We start from the raw sequence: 24,561 nt of genomic DNA on the forward strand, positions 1-24,561 counted from the left end.
TGCATTAACATTAAATCAATTGGTGCTTGTTTACACTACAAGTGCTTTGCCAGTATAGCTATACTGACAGAGTCCCCTGCCATAGATATAGCGTATACCAACAGGAGTTTTTTGCTGGGAAGAACACTACCACCCCCCCAAATGACATTAGCTATGCTAGAGAGACAAGGTGGGTGAGACAATATCTTTTACTGGACCAATTTCTGTTGCTGAAAGAGACGAGCTCCAATATCCTGAGACTGACATGACTACAACAACACTGAATATTAACTATGCTGATGGAAGCACACTGTCAGCATATGTGCATCTATACTGGGATTTTTGCTGGCATAATTATGTCAGCTAGGAGGTGTGGTTTTTTCACATCTGACCAACACAGCTATGCCAACAAAACTTTGTAGTGCAGACCTGGCCTTGGAGTCTTCATGCCATGCTACTGCAGACTCACACCCTTAGTTCTGATGAAGGTACTGTACAGTATGTTTACACTATTAACTGCCAATTCTATTCCATTGTCAGTGAATGAGGCTCATATCTCAGTGAAAGAAAATTACAGATATCAGAATATGTTCCTCTAGTGTGTTCTTTTTAAAAGCACTTTTAAACTACTGAGTGTACTTGGCTGTCTCATGCAAATGCTGTCAGAAATAGAACACTCACTCACTATGACAGGAAGGCTGGTCTTGTGGATAAAACATACAGGCCTGAGAGTCAAGAGACCTGGATGGTCTATGCCATAGACGCCTTGTGTGTGCTTGGGCGAGTCACTGGACTTCCAAGTCCCTTAGTTTCAGTGCAGAATGTGCATATTAATACTTATCTACCTCACACCAATGTGGTGATGTTAAAGTAATAAATATTTATAAAGTGTTCTGATAGGAAGTATGATCCAGGAGACTGGAGACCCAGATTCAATAGCCTGCTTCACCACAGGCTTCCCGTGTGACCTTCAGTAAGTCCCTTAACTTCTCTGTGCCTCGGTTCCCCATCTGTACAATGGGGATATTAGCATTTCCCTACCTCATAGGGGTGTTGCAAGGATAAATACATTAGAGACTGTGAGGCGTTCAGACAACTAAGGTAATCAGGGCCATATAAGTACCTTAGATATATATAGATCTCGTAGGGAAGGCCATATAAAAGTGCATGTAATCATAAATGACATTTGTTTGAGATTTTAAGCTCATAACTCATCTTGATATGAGGCAATATAGAAATATTTTAAAGTAATTTCTAAAAGCCAAACAGACAAGGTCACAGAATGCTGTCAGGAGACTATGATGTAGTAAGTGGATAGGAATAGGATGGCATGAAAAGGCAGTCTGAGAAAGTTTTTCACTTTGACTTCTTATAAATTGCAGAGCACTGCATCTTTTAGAAATGAGAATTGACTGGAAGCCAGCTGTGTGTGAGAGCTAACTGTCTCTGATCTCTTGAAGGGAAACTCACCTCTGTGCAGAGGGCCAGCCCAAGGTCTAAGCACCACATAAGCCCACAGACCCCTAGACCCTCCAGTCAGCAGTGAGGTAAATTCGCAGGGTGGCATTAGGAAGCTTGCACTGATATTGCAAAAGTGAGGGCATTCGTTTTCAGAGCTGACAATCTGCAAGCTTTCATGAAAACTACAGTTTTTTAAAGCAAAAAATTTGAAGTTCTACCCTCTCCACCATGGCCACAAAGATAATAGAGTATGAAATGGAGTCTCAAGGAGTGGAGTTTTAAAGCAAGGGAGAAATTTTTAAAAACTACCAAGGGCCAGTATATAGGACACTCCTGTTCAAAGAAGAGAATACAACCATACAGAAACAGAAAAGATGAGCTCTAAGTTTTGGTTAGGTACACATGATTCAAAAAGTCAAAAATGAGAGGAAAAATTAAAATGCATACAACAGATTAAAAAATTACTTACTCTTTCATCAATAATCTTCAGAAGCCACCTTTTAGTCAAGTTATGTCTCTTGATAGCCTGGAAATGAACAAAGAAAAGCCATGTTACAGTTTAGAAAAAAGAAAAATTTGGAAAATTATTGAAAGCAAGGTATGATCAAGGCTGTAATTTTTTTAATGATCTTTTTGTTATTAAAAGTAAGATGTGACTTGCTCAGTATCAGCTGGGTTAAATCAAAATGGAAGAATAAAATGTGTGTAATAAAGAAAATTAAGTATAAAACTTTTCAACTGATCTCTCTTTACTACTGCTTCAGAAAAAACAGAATCTTGTGCCTCAAGCCAACACGTAAGTGAAGGAGAAATTTTAAAAAATATATTTTCTTTAAAATGTAATTAAGTCTACTCATTCATTCCATTACTGAGTCATTCTATTACAACTTTCCACAAAATATTTGCAGATCACATTGTTCACTTCCCAAATGTTTTTTCAGGAGAACAATAAGTAGTATGAGAATATATGTTATGTCAATAGATACTGTTTATACATAATATTCTAATATACATGAGTATTTTATATACATTAATTATAATTATTACTTTTATTATTGAAAACTGATAATCCTCTACCATCTCCTGTTCAGCCACTCATCTCTGTCAAACCCTTGCCCTCCTTCCACAGCTGCTCCATTCTATTCCGTTTTTTTCAATCTTATTATTTACAATAATTCCCTCAAAATCACCTTCAATTTTGCAGCCAGTATGTCCTGTTGAGTATAATAAGTCTGACATGATTAACTGTTTACGATAAAAGTTTAGGAGCAGTCTGTTCGCAGAATCAAGGCTTTCTATAGATCATTATTTCCCTCTTTACATCTAATTTAAACCCTAAATAACTATTTCTGCAGATATTTAAAAAAAATGTTGCAAAGGTACATCTTTCTAATGATTTCAGTAGACTTTAGATTAGGCCTTAGATGCCCAACTGGTTTCCCAGTTTGTCAGCACTAACTGTCTGGTAAGTGCATTGGCTGCAACAGTGCCATAGTGGTCAAGAAGCAGCAAGTTGAGTTCTGTTAAATTACAGATACTATGGCCCAAATTGTCAATAATTACTTCTAATTTTGGGTGCATAACTTCAGACATACAGGTCCTGACTGAAGTTCTGAACACTGACAACTCCCACTGAAATGTGTTTAAAATTAGGCTCTCAGTGTCTCAACTGGCGTTCAAGATGGAGTTAGAGGTCACTTTTGAAAAGATAGCCCATACGTACATTCTGATGAGTTTCCTGATAAAATACAAAACATTTTCAAAGATCAGAGTTTTCAAGCATAGGTGTCTAAACTTCAGTGCCTAAATCCATATTTAGGCTTTTAAAATCAATGGGAGCTGCAAGCGTTCAGCACCTCTGAAAATCAGGCTAGTTTTATTTAGGGGCCTTCATATGAATTTGTTCACCAAACTTTGGGAACCAAGTTTGAAAATGTTGGCCATATTGCATATAAAATATTTGGGAATAGATATTTAATAAATACCAAACTGATAACTCATGTGTAAAACTGCAATTGTTCCCCATGCAAACCTAGTAATGAAAATATAGTATGCAATGTTTTTGATAGAAGAAACATTAACTAAAGAAGCTCTATGAATTGGGCTACGAGAGAGGTCTGCAGGTTATCCATGAATTTGGACTGCTTTTTCAAGTTATTTTTTACAGGAATTGTTTTTTATTTTTATAACAACCTGTCCTTTTTTGAGCAGCTACTCTCTGCAAAGACTGAAATGACCATACAGGATCATTCCAGATGTGTCCAACGGCACAAGAAATAAAATCACAACTCCAGGAACCAATATGAGTGCACCATTATGAGGTAATCCAAGGAGATTGTTAGTTTGCCTCAGTGTTCTCTTTGCCCCCCCAAAGCTGATTGAACATCCAAGAAATGCTTTTAAGCTTTTTGAACTATTTCTCACAAGCTCATTTGGCAATTGATTCTGTTTGAAGGGCCTGATAGAGAAGCCAGGTGTGAGAGCAACCTTTGTTGCAGGAATGGATCTATTCCCCTCCCCCCATTACAAGATTGGTTTGCTCCCTGGAAAGAGGGTATATGACCAGCAGGTCTAACTATCTCAAAATCTGGCATTTTATACAGATGCTCATCCATATGATGTTTTCTACAATTATCCTTTGGGAAGAAACCATTGTTATTCATCCAAGCAGGCCCCGATGAGGAGAGCTGGGAAGAACATGTTTAGACATACCCTAAGCCAGTGTATGCTGAATCTATTAGATCCAGACAAGAGACAACCACACAGGAGGGGACCTTTGGAACAGAAAAAGAGTAACCGAGGACCAAATCCATTACTGGAAGCACAGACATTGTGGGAGAACAAAGAGACCAGCTTGCTTGTGGGCAGTCTGGCATGTACTGGGGCAGAGAGAGAGAGAGAAAGTGAATAAAAAGCAAAAAGGTGCAGAAATAAGGTTACCAATATCAAATTTTACCCTTTGCACCAAAGACATTTAGTCTGTTCTATTGGGGCTTTGAATCGAATAATCTACAACTAAGGTCCAGAATACTTGCCAGCTTCTGTTTTAATTATATTAGAGCTTTGTTGTGGCTAAAGAAATAAATAAATTCTGAGTTGGAGATATCTAGGAATAATGTTGGATCTCCTAGATGAGACTCAAGTAGATGCTGTTTATTTCTTGGCATTACCAGTGTTTTCTCTCTTTCTTCAACAGTTTCTTGTTTATAATTTGAATAGGATTGTTGACAGAAACAAGTACTGACTTGTGCTTGGCATCACAGGAGGAAGAGCACACTGGGTGCGTCCATTAACTCAGCAGTGCCAACATCAGAAAAAGGGGATAGTAAAGGGCTGTGATCTCTGACCTCAGATAAACAACAGGCAGTAGATGGGGAGCCATGATGCCCTCGAGTGAACCCTCTAATCATACAGGAATTGTAGTATAGTAACCCACCATTACAGGGGGTTTCCCTGTTTTTTCTGCACTTTCAACACGGACAGAGGCACATGACGCCTTAGATGGAGAGTCTAAGATGTTAGTCTGTGGTCCTAAGGCAGTGACCTATCCCAGCTGGAAATCATAACTGTAAAGCAACATATTGGGGTCTATTTATTCCCATGTTAAGTACAGGCAACCATCAGTTATCTGGTGCAGTGGGGGTCCTAACTAGAGTGAACAGGTTTGGTCAGCTGGTCATTTTGTCCCCAACCATGGCCAGCGGAGATGCTAAATTGTAGGCATGCTTGTGTTTGTTGTTCTGGAGCTTCCATGAACTTACATAAAGGTGTCTTGAAGCAAATATTTCAAAAGCTGGCAGGTACATAGAATCCCTGTAACTCAGCATCCAAATCAGGACTTGCATTTTGTGCCAGTTTTTTTTTTTTAAAATGACCAACTGTCAGCTATGCAGTTTTCTAGGGAGTCAGAGTGCATTGGATTACGAAATAGTGTGCATTATAGTTTTAACTGTGAGGGTGTGGGCCTCCTATAGTGTATCTTTCTTTGTATGGTCTCCTTTCTGGCTTTAGTCTCTGATCACACTAATTTCAGTCTTCTTTTAGTTCTTAAACCTTTGGAAAAGGCTAGCAGAGGCTGAGGAAAGTTTACTTAAACACTTTAATTGGTACTGATTTACAATTGTCACTCTAATGATTTTGTCCCTTCACCTGGTTAGAAGGCAAATTCTCTGATTAACATAGTTCTGACTAGTTGCTACACTCTGGTAACTTCTCCCTAGATATCAGCTTCATGACTGTCCATCTCTCCCTTTTTTGCTTCAGGCTGCTCTTAGTATAACACATATAAAATATCATACAATATCTGTATAACACAAAATACAGTTAGTATGCAGTATAGCACATGCAAAACAACAAAACATTTTCCGCAGGTAAAAGAATAATTGTGCGTAAATGTTAAGACAGGAAAGATATTTTACTTTCCACAGTTCTATAGCAACTGGCTGATGTGGTGGGTTATCACAGTATATATCTTCCACAGCTTTCCTCCAAAACTGCATTCGCATCAAACCTATGGTCTTCTGTGTTATGGAGTCTTTAATCTGGAAAGAATATATTTACAAGTAAAATTTACAGTCTAATGGAGGCATTTAGTTTACGACACTTAAAGAGCATAACTAAGTATCATCTTTCCTGAATGATTTTTCTGATCACATGCCATCAGTATGCATCTTTCACAAGTAAGACCATGTCTACACTCCAAGCTAAATTGGCACTGCTGCGATCAATGCAGCGGTGTTGATTTAGGAGGTCTGGTGAAGACACGCTAAATTGATGGCAGAGTGCTCTCCCATCAAGTCTCTACTCCGCCTCCCTGAGAAGCAGAAGCTATGTCCACAGGAGAGCATCTCCTGTCAACATAGCTCAGTGCAGACACTACTGTAAGTCGACCTCAGTTATGTAACTTAAGTCGACATAACTTAAGTAGCGTAACTTAGATCAACTTACAGTGTAGTGTAGACCAACTTGGTCATTTGAGGACTCATAGAGGACTTACCTAGGAAGTGGGAGACCTAGGATCTAGTCCCCTAATCCATTGACTTTATTTAGTCAGAGTGCAACAACTTCAACATGAAAGACTGAGGGAGCCCCACATCAGAATATCCCATAACCCAATGGTTAGAGCACTCACTTAAGAGGGGTCACATCAATGTTCAAATCCTTTCTTCCCTTCAGGTAGAGGAGGGACTTGAACCAGGGGTCTCCCATATCCCAGGTGAGTATCCTAACCACTGGGCTAAAAGTTGAGAAAAGTCCTCTTCCTCCCCTGTGGCTTTTTGCTAACAGTGTAGGCACCTACTGTAAATAGAGTGTTTGCAGCTGAGAATGCCAAGACAACATGGGCGCCTCCCTGCAGCCTAGATTTAGGTGCCTCTCTCCAAGACAAGGGCGAATTGTAGCACACACCCCTCTTATTGGATGACTAGCTTAGGTGGCTCCCTGCCCAGCATGATGGGTTTTGTGAATCACAGTTGAAGGTCTCTCTCCCCATTAATTGTATAGGAGGTTAGGGACTTAACTCATGGCAGGTCTACACTACAAATTTACAGCAGCACAGTAGCTATGAGCAGTAGCTGTGCCGCTGTAGAGCTTCTGGTGAAGTTGCTCTAAGACAATGGGAGAGGTCTCTCCCGTTGGCTTTATATCTCTACCACCACAAAAAGGACACGCTCTCCTGCCAATATAGCACTGTCTGCACTGGCACTTGCATCGGTATAACTATGTCACTCAGGGGTGTGGATTATTCACACCCCTGAGCGACATAGCTACACCAAAGTAATTATGGAGTGTAAATCAGGGGTCAGGCTTTGTGAATCACAGGGATTTTCTAGGTGCCTAAAAGTTAGAAGTTATGACACTCAGCCTCACAACACCTAATTTGTTAGGCCACAGTCACTGCCCAAAGAGTTTACAATCTAAAACAGTGAGCAACATACAAAAGGAGTAGGAGAAGGAGAAAATAAAATACATACAATTTTTATACATATATACACACACATGTACTTTTTTCTTTTTCTTTTTTTAACATGACTTCAAAATGAAGGCATTAAAGACACTGAGGGCTTGCAGGAGTGAGTCAAACTTTTACTACTATCAGGATTTCAACAGCTGCAAGAGAACAAGTCAGATAGTGACATATCTATCAACAAGAAAACTGCCAGCAGAGCTTGGATTCCAGTGTTCAATTGTTTGTGATGATGTACAAAGCAGAATGTTAAATTATTTGCAGTCTGGATACCTTATCATCTTGCAGGTTTGGGCACTAAGTGCCTTGCCAGCGATGCTGAGTTTTCAGCTCCCCAGTGCAACCTACAGGTTCAGCATCTCACAGGGACAAGCCCCTAATAATTAACGGCTTGATTTTCAAAGGTGCTGAGCACCAGCAGCTTACCCATGAATCAACAGGAGCTGTGGGCACTCAGCTTCTCTCAAAAATATGGCCACACATATCCCAAATGAAACAACACATGTTGGGTGAAATCCTAGCCCCACTGAAATCAATGGCAAAACTCAGGGAGGGGGAAATAATCGGGGCAGGATTTCACCCCACGGACATAGCATACTAAATGAACAATTTTATTCTTTAAACATTTTGCCAAGTTATTCTGGTATTTTATTAAAAAAAAAATTTACAGTTAACAAAGTTTCAACTGGCTCTCCTTCAGTTCACCAAAATATGCAACAATTAAGATTTTTCATCGATCTTGCCTGTGTAAAAATCAGCTTTTCTCCAGTCATGCAATTTTCCAATAAGAAGTCTATGACTATAGACAAGCAGTTCGCAGGAAGGGCCAATACCTCTGACAAACAAAAATGTGTCTAATATTCCACAGTGAAGATCAAACACTTTGCCCAAATCTTCCTGTAAATTATAAAAGATTGCTTTGTTGTACATTTCACCTTAGTCACTTGCTTTACCTATCACAAAAATCACATCTACCTCCTTCAGTTCAACTAGATTACTAAGCAATTTTTAAACATTGCTACTAGATAATATTTTTATATGTATCACTTGACAATTAAAATACTAAACTTCAGCAAGCTATTGCATACTAATGTAATTCTTGTTTTTGTGATTAGTATTTGTTTTACTGCTCTTGAGATTTTCTTATGCTTTTTAATCACAGATATAAAATATATTTTTAAAGATTCAGCATTGCACTACTGAAACCCAAAGACAAGCAGCTATTTCAAATATTCTTCTGAAGGCACATGTATTATGAGACTGGGCTGAACCACAAAATCCAGATCAGAATCTGGATTTCAAACACACAAAGTTCAGGTCCTGGACCAGTTTCACCTCAGAGGAATCCACGCCAGGGGATCACAGGCAGCGTTCCCACTGCTAGGGAGGGCAGCTTTAAATTCTGCCAGGAGTTTGCCAAGAGTCCTGACAACAGAGGCTGAACAGAATTATGTTTAACCAGCACATCCCCTGGGCTGTTCTAGCCAGGCCTTCCTTGCAAGCATCAACTGGCAGTTTGTGGGTCACTGTGGTGGGGCAGATCTCCACCCCAGTCAAGGAGGAGTTAAAGAGCTTCTCCGGGCAAAATCAGCCTTAACACAGCAGCACACTTGTGAAGCTTGTCAAGCCTGCAGATAAGCAGGTCCTTAAAAGGGAGGATGATGCTTGCTCTGTGTAGGGTGGCACTCTGAAGGTGTTCCCCAGCACCTTGCAATAGGGGTTGCTGACCAGGAAATGGATTGAGAGTCTTGGCTGCCCAAGCCCTCTCAGGAAAGAGAAGGGCAGGTACTTTTCTCTTATTTTTCTCCTTGGCTTCCTGAAGGCCCAGGGCTCTGCTTTTTGAGAGCTGTGGAAGCATACTGACTTTTTGTTTGGACTACTTTAACTCCTCCCACCAGGGGGCAGATGCCCTGAACAGCACAGCTGGAGGGCTGTGCACCAGAGACAGAAGCACTGCCCACCCTCTGCCCAAGGGGACATTAGAGAAGTATAGCCTACTACAGCCATCTAGCAGAGAGAAGATGTAACCACATTGTTGTTGTTTTTTAAATCTGCAACCTTCCCTCCTGAAAGTCTGCCAAGTCTCTGCCAGCATAGACCTAGAAATGAATCTGCCCTCAAGGTTTTTGGTTTGATCCTCTCCAGATGGATCTGAATTGTGCAGCTGACTCCTAAGTTTAGTTTCTAAGCCCCCTCAGTTTCTACAGGTGTTTAGATCTGGGGTTTTGCGGTGGACCATCTGTTTATCACCCTTTGAAACACAAAACTTTAATCTCAGCATATAACACTTCTTTACAGTTCAACCTAGAGTCTTGAAATGATTGTTATAGTTCAGTATTTCACAAATATATTTTAATACCTGCCTGGGCCAGTTCAACGTTGAAGGCTCTCAGAGCAAAAGCAGAGGTGCGGGATTCTGCAGGCAACAACAGAGAACACAGAAACCCTTCATAGTCACGTTTCCTATATATGACAAACAAAAAGAGATTATACATTTTATTTATAACTATATGTAAATTAGCAAAGAGTCCTGTGGCACCTTATAGACTAACAGATGTATTGGAGCATGAGCTTTCGTGGGTGAATGCCCACTTCGTCGGATGCATGTAGTGGAAATTTCCAGAGGCAGGTATAAATATACAAAAGCAGTTTCTCCTTCCTTGGTGTTCACACCTCAACTGCTAGAAGAGGGCCTCATCCTCCCTGATTGAACTAACCTCGTTATCTCTAGCCTGACTCTTGCTTGCATAGTTATACCTGCCTCTGGAAATTTCCACTACATGGGTATTCACCCACGAAAGCTCATGCTCCAATACGTCTGTTAGTCTATAAGGTGCCACAGGACTCTTTGCTGCTTTTACAGATCCAGACTAACACGGCTACCCCTCTGATATATGTAAATTAAGCATTCGACTGGTCAGCACTGAACTTACTTCTAACAGGAGTGAATTGTGACATCAACTAGTAACTCTGGCCAAAGCAAAAATAGATGTTTTTATTTTAAACAGTTAAAAGAACAGATTTCATTCACTCCCCCTGGGAAGTAATCTGAACACCCAGTGCACCAGCGGGAGCAGCTGCACCTTTCAGAATCAGGCTTTAAGAGATTTGCCCAAAGTCACAAAGCAAGTCTGTGGCAAAACTGCAATTACAGTCCAGATCTCCTGACTTCCAATCTTGTGTTCTAATGAAACCACGCTTACAGAGATTGTAATATTTTATTATAAAACACAACACTCTTTGGAGCTTGGCAGAGAACAGTTTGTTTAACCTGTGGAGTTTCTGGGTATGTCTACTTCTGGAGCTGCAGGTGTGATTCCCAGCTTGAGAAGACATACCCACATTAGCTCTGATGAAACTAACAGCTAAACATATAATATAGCTGCAGTAGTGCGAGCCACTGGACGGGCTAGCCACCCCAAGTAAATGCCTGGGGTTTTGGATGGGCATGTACTCAGGGCAGCTAGCTTCTCTCGCCACTTGTGCTTCCATGTGTACACTCTATTTTTAGCATGTAGGCTCACTGAGCACTAATGCAAGTATGTCTCTTCGAACTGGGAATCAAACTCCCAGCTTGAAGTGTAGATACATCCTTTTGTTTGTTTGCAATTCCAATCACAGCATAAAGTTTACAACTGTGGCATACTGACTATAGGTAGCATGCTGCTGATCTAAACTGATGTACACTCCTTTGGCCACTTGGGATGCCATTAAATTAAAAACAACTGCAGCACACAAAACCGTACCATAAAATGCATAGTTCTACTCACCTATTCTTACTGCAAGCAGAATTCAAAACTGTCTATATGGTTAAGGTGCCTGTTTTTTCAGCCCTTGCATTTATAGGGTGAAACTTTGCATTCAAGGTTCAGACCCTAACTTCAAGAGACAGACATCTGGGCACACATTTACTCACTTTCATGATAACTGTTGATCCCCTCCCACCCCATTTTAGTTATGTTTGTTTCATTGACGAGGTAAAAATAAAAAATAAGTGGGCAAGTTTTAACTATTTAGTTATGAGTGTCAAGGCAAAAAGAAAACTAGGTTTGCAGACAAGTACTTCGTGGAGATAAAAACAGTAACTGGAAATCTACTGTGAATTTTCAAAACAAATCCCTGAAAGTACTTTGGGTGACCTTGGACAACTACTTTCTAAACCTGTTCTGGAGCCTGATCCAAAGCCCACTGAGGTCAATGGAAAGACACCCATCGATTTCATGGAAAGATCATGCGTTTGACGAAGTGGGTATTCACCCACGAAAGCTTATGCTCCAATACGTCTGTTAGTCTATAAGGTGCCACAGGACTCCTTGTCGCTTTTTACAGATCCAGACTAACACGGCTATCCCTCTGATACCATTGATTTCAGTAGGCTTAGGAGCAGGTCCTTAAAGGATACTTTCATAGTTAATTACAGACCAAATTGTCTTAACTGAGGAATACCATCAATTTGAAATTTATTAGTCATTCTTTAAAAAAGAGTTACAGAAGTATCCAGTACTACACCTGCCCCTGCCAATATCGGTAGTTGTTCAATGACATTTCCCTATTTTGGAAGTTATTCTCTCCCCTGTTAGTATGTGAAAAACCCCACTCAAACAACAAAGGAAACTGACAGAGTACATGGGGGAAAACAATGAAACTAACTATACAAAGTCCCCCCACCCCCTGTTTAGAGAGAAACTTTTTCCTCCCTGTAATAAATTTCAGCTATAGTAAGCTTAGGTGTAGCTTGTAACAACAAGGAAGCAAAGAATGTTCAGACAGAAGTGTGTTTTTATGCTGATGGTGTGTCCCTTTAAACATCTCACTATAGCCATGAACATTTTCAATGAATTTCAATGAAACTGATTAGTCTTCATTTTAAAGTTCTCAGTGCTTTAATTCCAATTCTACCTCCACTCTCCTCATCCACGAGGGTAAAACTCCGCCTAGGGGGATAAATTTTAAGACTTACATTGCTTGTGTTACTTCACCTCCCCCAAAATGAGGATTAATTTTAAAGGTGATTTACAACAACAACTACTAAATAAATTAGGGTCATGCCTTTTATTGCTTTTTTAGTATGTTACAGCCCTCCTTCCCCACGGGGCTGGGGCTCACTGGGACAGGGGTTACAGCCTCCCTCCCCCACGGGGCTGGGGCTCACTGGGACAGGGATTACAGCCTCCCTCCCCCACGGGGCTGGGGCTCAGGGTGGGGGTGGGGGCTACAGCCCCTCCCCCCCACGGGGCTCGTGCGCAGAGTGGGGGCGGGGGTTACATCCCTGCGCCCGCTCCACACCGGACTCACCGCAGCAGCTCGGCGCAGTACTGCACCTCTCCCCCGGGGCCGGGCCGGCTGGAAGCTGGCGCCGCGCTCCCTCCCCAGACCGCCGGCCGCACGAGCCGCCCGCGGGCGCTTAGCCCCAGCAGCTGCCGGGAACAGGGCCCGTAGCGGGCCCCGCAGCTCAGTGCCATGGCGGCCGCCATGCTGCCTGGTGCACCGCCCCTCCTGTCAATCACCCTCTGCCTGCAGTGCCGGTCTGTGCCTCCGCCCGGTCTCTGGGAGCGGTAGTGTAAACAACTGCTTCTGGTGTGATTTGCTACCGGTGGCAGTTACTGATACAAAGTTGTCTTATTTGCTGACTTGTCCTAATTTGCTACCTTCTCACCTTTCCCGTCCTTTAGTCCAGGGATAGACAGCAAATTGTGAGCGATCGGGGTACATCTGCCTATTTTGCCCACCACTGGCTACACTTTCTTTTATATGCAACAAAGCGTGTCTAAAGAAAAAACTTGACAGTGGTGTGAGATGGAAGCATAAAGTCTTCAGCTTTCAAACAACCCTGCCTCCTGTACCAATGTATCAATTACCTCTTAATAGAATGAGGTCATTTAAACATCATGTATTATGCAGCTTATACATATTTTCGATTAGTATGTTATTAAAATATAAATTAAATAGTACAATGACATGCATCTGCTCAATGATAACAAAGGTAAATGATGAAGTGCTAAGAGTAATGAAAATAACATTTTAAAAAGTAATCAATTGAAAGGAGCAAAAGTATATTTAAAATGGATTACAAGGAAGGGAGCCGCAATTCAGAGAATCCCAGCAGCAGATAAGACAAATTTGTAAACTGCTATGAGACTTTAAAAACAACAAGGAGTCTGGTGGCACCTTAAAGACTAACAGATTTATTTGGGCATAAGCTTTCGTGGGTAAAAACCTCACTTCTTCAGATGCATAGAGTGAAAGTTACAGATGCAGGCATTATACCCCCGATACCATGAGACTTTATGCAGTCATATAAACTGATGAGCGATTCTTTGTTTCTGAGAAGATATATGTAAAATATTTCACTGAATTAAGTCTCCCGCAGTGCCTCAGTAGATTATATCAGATAGGAAGGAGCTGAGGTGACTAGGCATTGGGATGCCCAGCCCTGAGAAGCCCATGCTGAGATGGACTGTCCTGTGGGACGGGAAATAAAAAAGCCCCTCTGACCAAATAAAAAAAAATCTGCCCCCACTTTCCCCCACCCTATTTTTGCAAACACTGGTGTCTCAGTCCACAGGGGTATAACTGTTACCCTGTGCAGTGTTTTGCTCTCTGGCAGCCTCTGACCCCTGAGCTTAACTCCAGCTCCCTGATTTTGCCTCTCCTCAGCCCCTATCCTAACCCTGCCTCCAGCTGCTTGAAGTCCCCCAGCCAGTCCATTTCCATCTCCTGCTCAGACCCTGGCTGCCACCCCCCTCCAATTTGCCCCCTTTGCCCCTTTTTAAGCCAAAAAGCTGTCCGAAGAATCTGATGCCAAGAAAGGGTAGGGTGAAGGGCAGTTGCTTCAGCAGATGTTACTGAGCGTACTCAGTTCACCCTAAATAGCGAGTCAGACAGCAGTTTTTCACACTACACCTGTCAGGTTGCCAGGGCATTGGGCATCTGTGTCTCTCTTCTCCACTTGCCCCTAGCTCCCGCCCAGGGAGCTCACAGGCTGGATACCAATTGTAGGGCTGCTGAGAGCACAGGGCAAGCCTGCTCCCTGACCTGTCACTTACACAGCACTCACCTCCCCTGCCCCACTGCCAAGAGGAATATACATGCTACCTAGGCAGTTAGTTCAATGGAAGTTCTCTGCACCTGTATCTAGATGCTCAGTTTGTACCTTAGCCCTTACCTACTGCTTCTAACATCTTCCAAGTGCTAAATAAGCTAATTCTTACATCCTCCATGAGCTCTGTGTGACTTGGAAGCTTGTCTCTCTCTCGCCAACAGAAGTTGGTCCACTAAACCAGGGGTTCTCAACCTTTTTCTTGCTGAGACCTCCCCCTAACAAGCTATAAAAACTCCAGGGCCCAGCGGGGGTGGGGGCTCTGGGCCGGGAGGGGACCCTGGGGCATAGGCATAGTTTGATTTCTATTTTTGGGGGGCGGGCACAAAGGCTGATGGGGCTTGGGCCAGCTCCGTACAGCGGGCTCCAGGGAGTGAGTGCTACCTCCATCCCCGACTCACCTCAGCAGGCCACCCAGCTGGTCTGGGTTGTGCAGGGCCATAACCAAAAAATATAACTCAAAGATGGGACTCAGCTCAAAAAGTTTGAAAACCGCTCAGGGTGCAGGCAGGAAATAGCTAGGGGCTGTGTGATGGCAGGGGGGTAGCTCAGGATGCAGGGAGAGGGAAGCTAGGGGCTGTGTGCAGGCAGGGGAGTAGCTCAGGGTACAGGCAGGAGGTAACTAGGGGCTGTGTGCAGGCAGGGAGGTAGCTCAGAGTGCAGGGAGGGGGTAGCTAGGGGCTGTGTGCCAGGAGGGCTCCCACTGTGGTGGCTGCTCCCCGAGGGCTCTGCTGGCCCAAGCCGGGTCCCCTGTCCGGGAAGCTCTTACCGGCTGTGTGAGCAGTTAAAGTGCTGGGAGCTGAGGAGCAGCTGCAACCCTGGGCACCAGCAGCAGATGGGGGAATGCCACAGCTGCCCACTCCATGACACCATCAGCCAGAGGAGCAGCTGCCCCGCACTGCCTGGCTCTGGCTTCCCACCTACAACCTGGCCAGAGAACTGGGCCTGAGGGGGGCTGGGGGAGACGTGGAGGTGTGGGGGGGTGGAGCTGCCCCCGGATTGCCCCACTTTGGGTAAGGGACTGCAGTTTGGGGGGCCAACACCCTTGTGCCTCCCCAAATCTGCCCATGGGCTGAGGGCTTCTGCCCGCAGGGAGTGCCGGGGCTCCTGGCTTCAGCCCCACACCGCTTCTGGTTTTGGGGGGAAGAGCAGGCTTCAGCACTGCGCCGCTCCCAGCTTCAGCCCCACGTGTGTGTGTGTGTGTGTGTGTGTGTGTGTGTGTGTCAGGGCTTGGGGCACCTGGTTTCAACTGCAGGGCCCCAGGGCCCTGCTGAAAGGGCTCGGGGTTCCGCGGACCCCCAGTTGAGAACCGCTGCACTAAATAATATCATCTCACCCTCTTTGTCTCTAATCCCCCATGAGGGTAAGGGAATCATTACCCCCATTGTACAGAAGGGGAAGCTGAGACAGAGAACTTAAGAGAATTGGGAGGTGGGGGAGTATTCACTAACCTCATGTACCTTGAATCAAGTTCTAGGTCTTAGTCTTTATTTTCAAAGCACTCCATGACCTGTGTCCACAACATCTAAAAGATCATCTAAAATTCTGGGATGAAGACTGTGGTTGATATGCTTGTCTGGCACAGTGGACCTCTCTACAATAAGAGTAAAGCTCATCTGTTTAGGAGACAGAATTCTCTCCAGGGGCAGTCCAGAACTGTGGCATGAACTCCCCAGGAGCTAAGGACCATCACAAACCTCATCACCTTTCACTCCAAGTGCAAGTTCTTTTCTTTGATCTTGCCTTCTCTCATATAAACACATAGCAACAGATGTGTGTGTATATATCTATATCTATATATCTAAAAAGAAGACAACACACTCCTACAAGAAACTTCTCTACAGATTTCTCGCCCTCTGGGGAAAGGATGAGAGACTAAACAATGTGTGATAGCTGTGTATTCAGGTGGCTTAATGCACTACTGGAAGGTGCTCAGATGCTACAGTGATGAGTGATGAGCATGGTATTAAAACCTATGTAGAATAGAAGAGTTTTCAGTTGCTCAGTTTGAGGCACATTGGGCCTGCTGTTCACAAGTGTATAGTGTTACCAGCGAGCTCCATCAGTGTGTAAATAGAGAATAGATAAAGTGCCAGTAGATGGCACTCAAGAATATGTAGCACAGTTCTTGTAAAATCAATAAAATGTGTGCACCGTAAATGGTTTCCTTTGTGCAGCTCTTTGTCAGCTCCCAACAGTGGGTACTCACAGTTCTCAGTGCTGACAACTCTCACAATTTGATTGTTAATCTAGCAATTTTGGTGGCGGTGGTGGTTTGTTTTTTTTCACCTGTCCCATGAAAATATAGTGAAGGGCTGCCAACGCTCGAATTTTCCCTTATTAAAAATGGCCGCCATCTCCTATTACTGCTAATGGGGCTGAAGCAAGTAAGATGGCTGCCATTTCCCTACAGTCTATCTACATCGGGAGTGAGGCTGCCCGTAATAAAGTTGGCTGCCACCTCCCGCTGTTTTCAGTGTGGTTGAAGCCTGCCCTCAGGCACCTTAGCTGTGCCACACTATGGTCCAGGCTAGACGGGACATGCCAGGAACTGTGAGGAGCAATAGCGGCACTGTGAAAGGTGAGTGGGGAGCAGGGGGATTGTGGAGGTAGGTGTGGGGGGCTGCAAAGGATAGTGACGGGGTAGGAGATGGAGAGGGTAGAATGGCTACTTCCCCAGCCTGGGGGTACTGGTGGGTGAGGAGAATGCCTTCCAAGCAGCCGCCGCAGTGTTGCCAGCTCTCACGAATTGAGCGTGCATCACGGATTTTGCCGCCTGCAGGAGGAGCTGTTGCAATGACCCAAGAAGCAACTCTGGTCCCACCATTTGCAGGGCTGGGAATGAAGACAGAGCTCTGTGCAAGAGCCTCTGGGCTAAGGACATGACAGCAGCTCTGCCACTAAGCCCTTCCTTCAGGTATGGCCCTAGAGCACAAAGGAGGTCCTGGGGCAGTGGAGGAAGGAGTTGGGGGAAAAAGCTGTTGCTGGGCGCCAGGCAGAGAAGACCCAAGGGAGTGGGGAGTCAAAAAAGTGGTGCCATTGGGTCTCAGATAAAGAAGTGCCAGGGCAGCAGGAGGTCTGACTCATTAATTTTTATCTCTTGCAGTTAGCAATATCGAGTTCTATTTGAAGTCAGTGGGAGCTGGGGTCCTCAGCAAGTCTAAAATTTGGTCCCTTTGTGTTTGAGATTGGGCACACAAAAACAGAGACAAAATTTTTAGCCACTTTTGAAAAATTTTCTGTATGTGATTTGTTCAAGTCTATACAAGAAGCCAGTGGAAGAGCTGGGATTAGAATTCAGAAGTTTGCAGCAACCACTCCTGTGATCAGTCCACTATATGACACAGCAATTATGCCTATGAATCCAAAATTGATCTCTCTACTCCTGATCAAATCTTCTCTTTTTAGTTTTTGTAATTGATAATCCATCGTACCTCACCTGGGATGACCCACCACTACCTTCAGTGGTGGTCCTTGTGTCATATTACAGGATTGGGGCCTTGGATTATGAATTCTTGGGGGCAGGAACAGTTGTTGTAGGCCAGTGATACTCAGACCTCACTGGTTCAGGAACCAAATTAGCGATCAACATTACCCAAAAGAGCCACAGTAGTGTGAATTCATAGTTTTATTTACTATAGCACTATATATTAATATTTAAACAGTATGACGGAAACTATTTTTATATATATAAATTATTCTCTCAGCAAAATGACTGACCAAGTATTATTATTTTATCAATTACAATTGGTTAATAACATAGTAAAAGCATCCTGATTCGGTAATAACTTAGATTGGTTAATAACTAAATCACACAGTGTTTTAATATTATGTGTTGCAAAGAGCTGCAGGAGACATATTAAAGAGCCACTTGCAGCTGGGAGCCTCAGTCTGAGTATCACTGTTATAGGGTATGTCTTCACTGCAGAGTTAATTTGAGTGATCTACACTGGAGTTACTCCTCTCAAATTAGCCTAGCACAAGTTCGAGCAGCCACATTGTAAAATAACACTTGAACCACTGTATCTACATTAGTGCTGCACTCACTAGTGTGTGGCACTAAGACTTATGGGAGCATGTCCTACGGTTCCTTGCACTACAGTAAGATGAGGCATTCTATACTTTCCCAGTGAATTGTGGGAAAACTTGTCTGCCCTTTCTGGGTACACAGAGGACACTGGGGGAAGGCATTAGAGGACTACCAGCATTCAAGTGGAGCTAGTCTTAATTCATGTTGCAGAGTGTCATATTGGCTCCTGAGGAGATATGGTTAAGGCTGCGAGTTTGTCAAGGAAGTCACAGATTCCGTGACTTTCCGGGACCTCTGTGACTCCTGCAGCGGCCGGTGTGGCTGGCCTGGGGGCCGCCTAAGTAGCTCGGGCAGCCCCTGGGCCAGCCAAACTGGCTGCTGCTGGGGCAGTCTTGGGCCACCACGCCCTCCTTCCCCAGCAGCAGCAGGAGTTTGTGTGGGGGGGCTAAGAGCTGGGGGTTGGGGCCCGGGAGGGGGCAAGGGCTCTGGGCGGCGCTTTACCTCGGGGGGGAGGGGCTCCCTGGAAGCGGTGACATCCCTTGGCTCCTACATGGAGGTGCAGGCGTCTGCGTGCTGCCTCCGCCTCCAGGAACCGCCCTCTCAGCTCCCATTGGCTGCGGTTCCCGGACAATGGGACCTGTGGAGCCAGTGCTCGAGGCGGAGGAAGCACACAGAGCTGCCTGGCCACGCCTCAGCCTAGGAGCTGAGGGATGTCGCCACTTCCAGGGAGCCATGGAGCTGGGTAGGGAGCCTGCCAGCCCCACCAACACCCCCCCCTCTCCCCCAGTGGGCAGGATGGATTTGATTTAAATCAAATTGATTGAAATCACTAGTCAGGAAGACTCAATTTAATCATGGATTTCTACATAAAAGTGCATTCTTGTTGGTTGTTATAACTTTAATGCCTGTTCTTCACAACTCAGAGATAGATGTAGGTTTCATTTTTAGAAGGTACGCCCTATATATTTTTAAACAGTGATTTATTTTGAAAACTTTTCAGATTAGTTTTACAACTATATCAGAAAATGAATGATTGTTTGGTTATTTCATTTACCAAAGGTAATTGAAGCAGATATTTTTGAAATCATTTGGAGGTAAACTATCTCCAATTCAACAGGTTAATCATTAATATTTAGAGGATTTTCTTGCCATGCTGTATTAGGAGGAGAACATCACTAGACAGACATTTAAATTGTTTTATTTAACTAAATCAACGTTATGTATTCTGGATTTTTTTCTTCAACAGCAAACATAATATTTTAACAAAACAAGCATATGAATTTTTGAATTTAGTTAAACATTTAAGTTTTTTTAAATCAGGTTTGTTTTTGTTTGTTTTTAACTCAAATAGTTAAATGAATTTTAAAATAAAGAAATAAATAGACTTGTGTCAGCCAGGTCAACATGAGAAACTTAAAATATTGGGTTCTGCAGCTAACTCAGTTGTCTTCACCTTCATTTTCCTGTTTGTTCATAATCTGGAAAAGAAGAACAAGCTTTCCTGCTTTTTCAGGTCCCAAACAATTTCTCAATTTGGAATGAATTAGTCCAAAGGAAGAAAATATTCTTTCTACACCAGCAGAAGAAGCTGATAAAAGTGAGAATATCACTTCAACAATCTCTGAATCCAAGTGCTTAAGTGACTTCCACCAGTTCACTGGTGTGACTTTCTTTAAAACATCATCAGCAAACATATATTTCTTGAATGGTTCACCCTTAGCTCTGAAGTTTATTATAGTTTAGCATTATGAAGGGATGATTGCTGGATGTCCATGTCATAGCCAACTCCTCTTCTTCCGCGGTTAAGGTTTGACCCGGGTACCAAGTATTGAGAATATTTGCAAGAAAATGAGCTGGAAAATGAGATAGTGCTTGCCCCATTCATTTTTTTTATGCTTGTAATTTAACTCTGTCATTGCATATTTCTCTCTTTAAGATCTCACTCAGTTCCTTCCAAATTTCAACAGCGTCAGCAATAAAACAGCTATTTCCCTGCATTTTGTTCAAGGTTACAGAAATAGGCTTCAGGGTACTCAGCATGTGTTCAACATTTCTCTTAAGCCCAATGTTGAGAACTTTGGCTGTGACAGTGTCATCTATTTTTTCACGATTTTGCTCACAAACTGTCATCAGATTAGACCAGTTCTTGATATAGTGCTCAAAACAGTCCACTACTAAGTTCCGTCGCACAACTTGTGGGAGAGTTAGCTTGATTCCTCTCACTTTTTTCAGAGCAGCTGCTGCAAAGTGGTTGTTGCGGAAGTATTTTGCAATTTCAACATTAGCCTTTATTTCTGGAACACTGAAGTTTTTGGCTAGGAGGTGCATCAAATGAGCACTGCAACAGTATGTTGTTAGCTTGGGACTCTCTTCTAAATAATTTCTTCTCATCTTGGTTACATTTGAAGCATTGTCTGTGACCAAACTGCGTACTAGACATTTGAATTTTTTTTCACAGTTTGTTATAGCTTTTACTGCTACTTCTTGTAAGTATTCTGCTGTGTGTGCATTTCCTGATGTATCAATTGTTTCTGTAAGGAAGACATTCCCTTCTTCTGTTGTCACACAAGCACATACAACAGGATCATTGTGGACATTGCTCCACCCATCAAGACTCAAGTTACCCTCTAGACCTTTTGTACACTGCTCAATTTCTCTTTCATATACTTTATCCAGCAATTTGCCTGCAACATCTGCTCTGTTGGGTGGACAGTATCCTGGTCTTAATGACTGAACCATGTTAATGAAGTATGGGTTCTCAATCATACGGAAAGGAGAGTTTGTTGCACAATAAACCGGGCAATTTTTTCATCAATTACCTCTTTTTGTAATCTACTGGTTCTTATCACAACTTATCTATGGTTGTTTCTGGATGATGGAGATTTCTTTTTGTTTTTGCTACAGGTGATATACTGTGGCTATGTGACATACATGATGTGACTGAAACACTATCATTGGCAGATAACTCTGAAACTAAAGAAAATGATGGTGATCTTGAAGGTGGATAGTCTTCAGAATCCTGTATGTTGAGGATGGCTTCTCCTAAACAAAATAAGTCAATGCAGTTATATAATTATTATTACAATGCTGCTCATTTAGTATTACTCATTGCATTCACTGACACTCAGTACTACTTTAAAAGTGAAATTGTAAAAGGAAGTTCTGCCTATTTCAGCTATTTATTTTTTATCACAATTGCATCTAAAATGATAGTACCATAGAGCAACAACTATATTTTTTGCTCAAACATGAGAATTCAAGAATAGTCCAGAAGGAAGACCGGCATTCCTTAAGAAAGAAGTATGAAATAAAGTATACCAACCTGAAGATCCTGCATGTTCATACATGTTCCTTTCATCATCTTCAATGCAGCTTCCTCCTGAGAAGGAACACTTCTCATGATGTTGTTTCATTCGAGCAACCAGGCCTTGCATTTCTTTGTTGCACTGTTTGCATTTTGCACACATGCCTGTCTTACCCACAGGTTGAAGAACTTCATTAAAATATTCCCAAACTGGGTCTCTTTTATGGCCTGCTGCCATTATAGGTTTTCCCGTCTAGTGAGAGAATGGAATGGTAGATCTCAAATCAATGAAGGCTTCACTCAGAAAGACCTCAAGACTTCTGGAATATGCTGCTCAAACAGTTTCACTTTTGTTTCTACTGCCTGTCCCTCCCTTCCCACATTTATCTCCAGACTTCTTCTCCTTGTCCAGATCTATTCCGCTCCCAACAATCTTCTATTCATTGAACTTTTTGAAACTTTGCACTTTTAGAGAGAGGTCAGGGATTGACTCTGTGTACACAAATTTGCAGAGGGACAATAGGGTTCAGGTCTGTTATTTCTCACCCCTATGTATGTATGTATTTATTTTATTTAAAAACATTTTTGCTGTTAACAAGCATGTTATCTCTGGAGACACAAATTCAGAGTTTAACTGCAAAACTAAGCATCTCTGATGGTATCTTCTAGACTGAGCACTGAGTCCCATTGGGTAGATAGAAAGATTAACATAAATAATCTATACAGAAGCCCCTGGAATCCCATAAGATTGGGTCCCTAATCTATGAACTATTGGAACTCGTTTACAAAACTTTCCTTAAAATTACATGAATATATTGTCTCATACTATAGGATTAGAATTTATAATCCCTATTCCATGATGAGATATCTCTGAGCTATAATGTTTCTTAATTAAAACTATCTTTAGATAGGTTTTTTTTTTCCCCCTCAAAAATCATTTTAGAAAAAAAATCCATTTTTTTTTTGCATTTATTTATTTATTTAAATCATCGATTTTTATCCATCCTGCTAGTGGGGGGTCACAGGCCGTGCACCGTGGCCCCCCCCCCAGCACCCGCAGTGCCCCCTTGGGCCACCCCACTGCGGCCCTCCCCCAAGATTTTATTCAGGGGTATATAGTGCAAGTCATGGACAGGTCACGGGCCGTGAATTTTTGTTTACTGCCCGTGACCTGTCCATGACTTTTACTAAAAATACCCGTGACTAAAACGTAGCCTTAGTTATGGTCACTCAAGCTTTAGCTTCTACCCCCTGATGGGCCAGCCAACTTAACTTTAGTGTGATGGGGCTTTTAAATCAAGTTTGTTTGTGTGTGTGTGTGTGTGTGTGTGTGTGTGTGTGCGCGCGCATGGGACTCAAGTTAGTGGCAACGTTAACTTGAGTTACAGTTTCAGTGAAGACAAGCCCTTATTCTGTGGTTTGAAAAGCATTATTTACATTTTCAATGCAGTATAATTAAAAATAACATTTCTGATCCTATTCCCAAATTAATCACAAAATAAGATAATGGTGATATTTATGTTCCTATTCCCAACTCAGTCACAAAATAAAGTAACAGTGATATTCCTGTTGGATTTAAAACTTCTTGTGACAGGGTGTACCAGGCCTTCACAGCCCTCTGTTGGAAGCCCCTGACTGGCTGTTCCGTTGCATCCTGCCCTAGGAAACAGTCTTGAGAGGAAAAGAACAGCAAATATTCGACCTCCCAGCTTGCCTAGAAGAGTGGGATTTGGTCCTCCAGCAGCTAGAAGGACTGGGAGCCAGCAACACCCAATCAAGGCCAACCAGACTGAAATAAAAGAAGCTGCCTATTATCAACAAGTCAGTCTGTGGCCAGAGCCAGAGGAGTGAGGAAGGATGTTCCCTAGACTATTACTAAAGGGCCCCGATCCGGTCCCAGGCTATAATCAGTGGCAGGAATTCAGAGGGAATCCTGCTGACCCAATTCAGGAGAGGAAATTTAGCTCCAAAGGGTAAGAAACTGTTTTGTTTATAGTTGGCCCAGAACAGGAAGGGACTGTACCCTGGAAAGGTTTTGGACTATGTGATCCGGCCAGTGGGCTGAGCCAAAGAAGACCTGCAGAAGTAGGCTGACAGCCTCCTGGGAGCTGAAGAGTGGTAGTACTATGTCGGATCCTAGGGGGTGCTCAAAGAGGTAAGTCCAACCCATCACACCTTAGTTTTAATATTATGAAATATATGCACTGTGTAATGTTACTTCTTCCTTGGTTAACTCCCTGAAAATTTCCACAAACATTTTCTTTGATTTTATTTTCCAGTAGAAAAGGAGTTAGATAAATGGACAAATCTATATTTCAGTGAGCTAAGCAGCAGAAACACTGTTTTTACAAAGGGAACTTTCATCTTCTTGAAAGTATTATTAGCAATGAAATCTTATAAGAGAAGATATTAAAATGACTTTTGCTAATAATTTTAACTAGGTTATTGTCATTTTGATATTAACAAGAAAAGAATAAACTGAGTGTCTTATTAAATAGCGTTCCTGCCCTTATTCTCAGTGCATTGAATTTTGTGGCTTATTGTTCTAATTAAAGGTACAGTAGTTTCCTTTAAACAGAGACATCACATATCATGTATCAGCATTGGAAAAGGTACTACAAGACTGTACTGATACTAACAAGTTAGCCCTTTGTATTGTCAAATAGAGTGAATTGAGTTAATCTTTCAATGAGTTGCATTTACTTTAAACACATTAAAAGCAT

At 42.7% G+C, this 24,561-nt stretch overlaps 1 protein-coding gene across 2 annotated transcripts in view; it reads right to left on the bottom strand.

Moving 5' to 3' along the window:
- Positions 1-12,879, bottom strand: part of NDUFAF6 (NADH:ubiquinone oxidoreductase complex assembly factor 6) — a 28,857-nt gene extending 15,978 nt beyond the window's left edge. Inside the window, exons 1-4 of one of the 2 annotated variants that reach the window (XM_065399491.1) lie at positions 12,701-12,879; positions 9,769-9,868; positions 5,859-5,981; positions 1,910-1,966 (exon numbers count right to left, since the gene is read on the bottom strand). In XM_065399491.1, the coding sequence (XP_065255563.1) occupies positions 1,910-1,966; positions 5,859-5,981; positions 9,769-9,868; positions 12,701-12,879 (459 nt within the window). Of the gene's footprint in view, positions 1-1,909; positions 1,967-5,858; positions 5,982-9,764; positions 9,869-12,700 lie in introns of those variants that run through there. The other variant, XM_065399492.1, reaches the window with a different exon arrangement.
- Between the last annotated feature and the right edge of the window lie 11,682 nt (positions 12,880-24,561).

This window comes from Emys orbicularis, chromosome 2 (genome assembly GCF_028017835.1).
Source record: "Emys orbicularis isolate rEmyOrb1 chromosome 2, rEmyOrb1.hap1, whole genome shotgun sequence".
Lineage (NCBI taxonomy): Eukaryota > Metazoa > Chordata > Testudines > Emydidae > Emys > Emys orbicularis.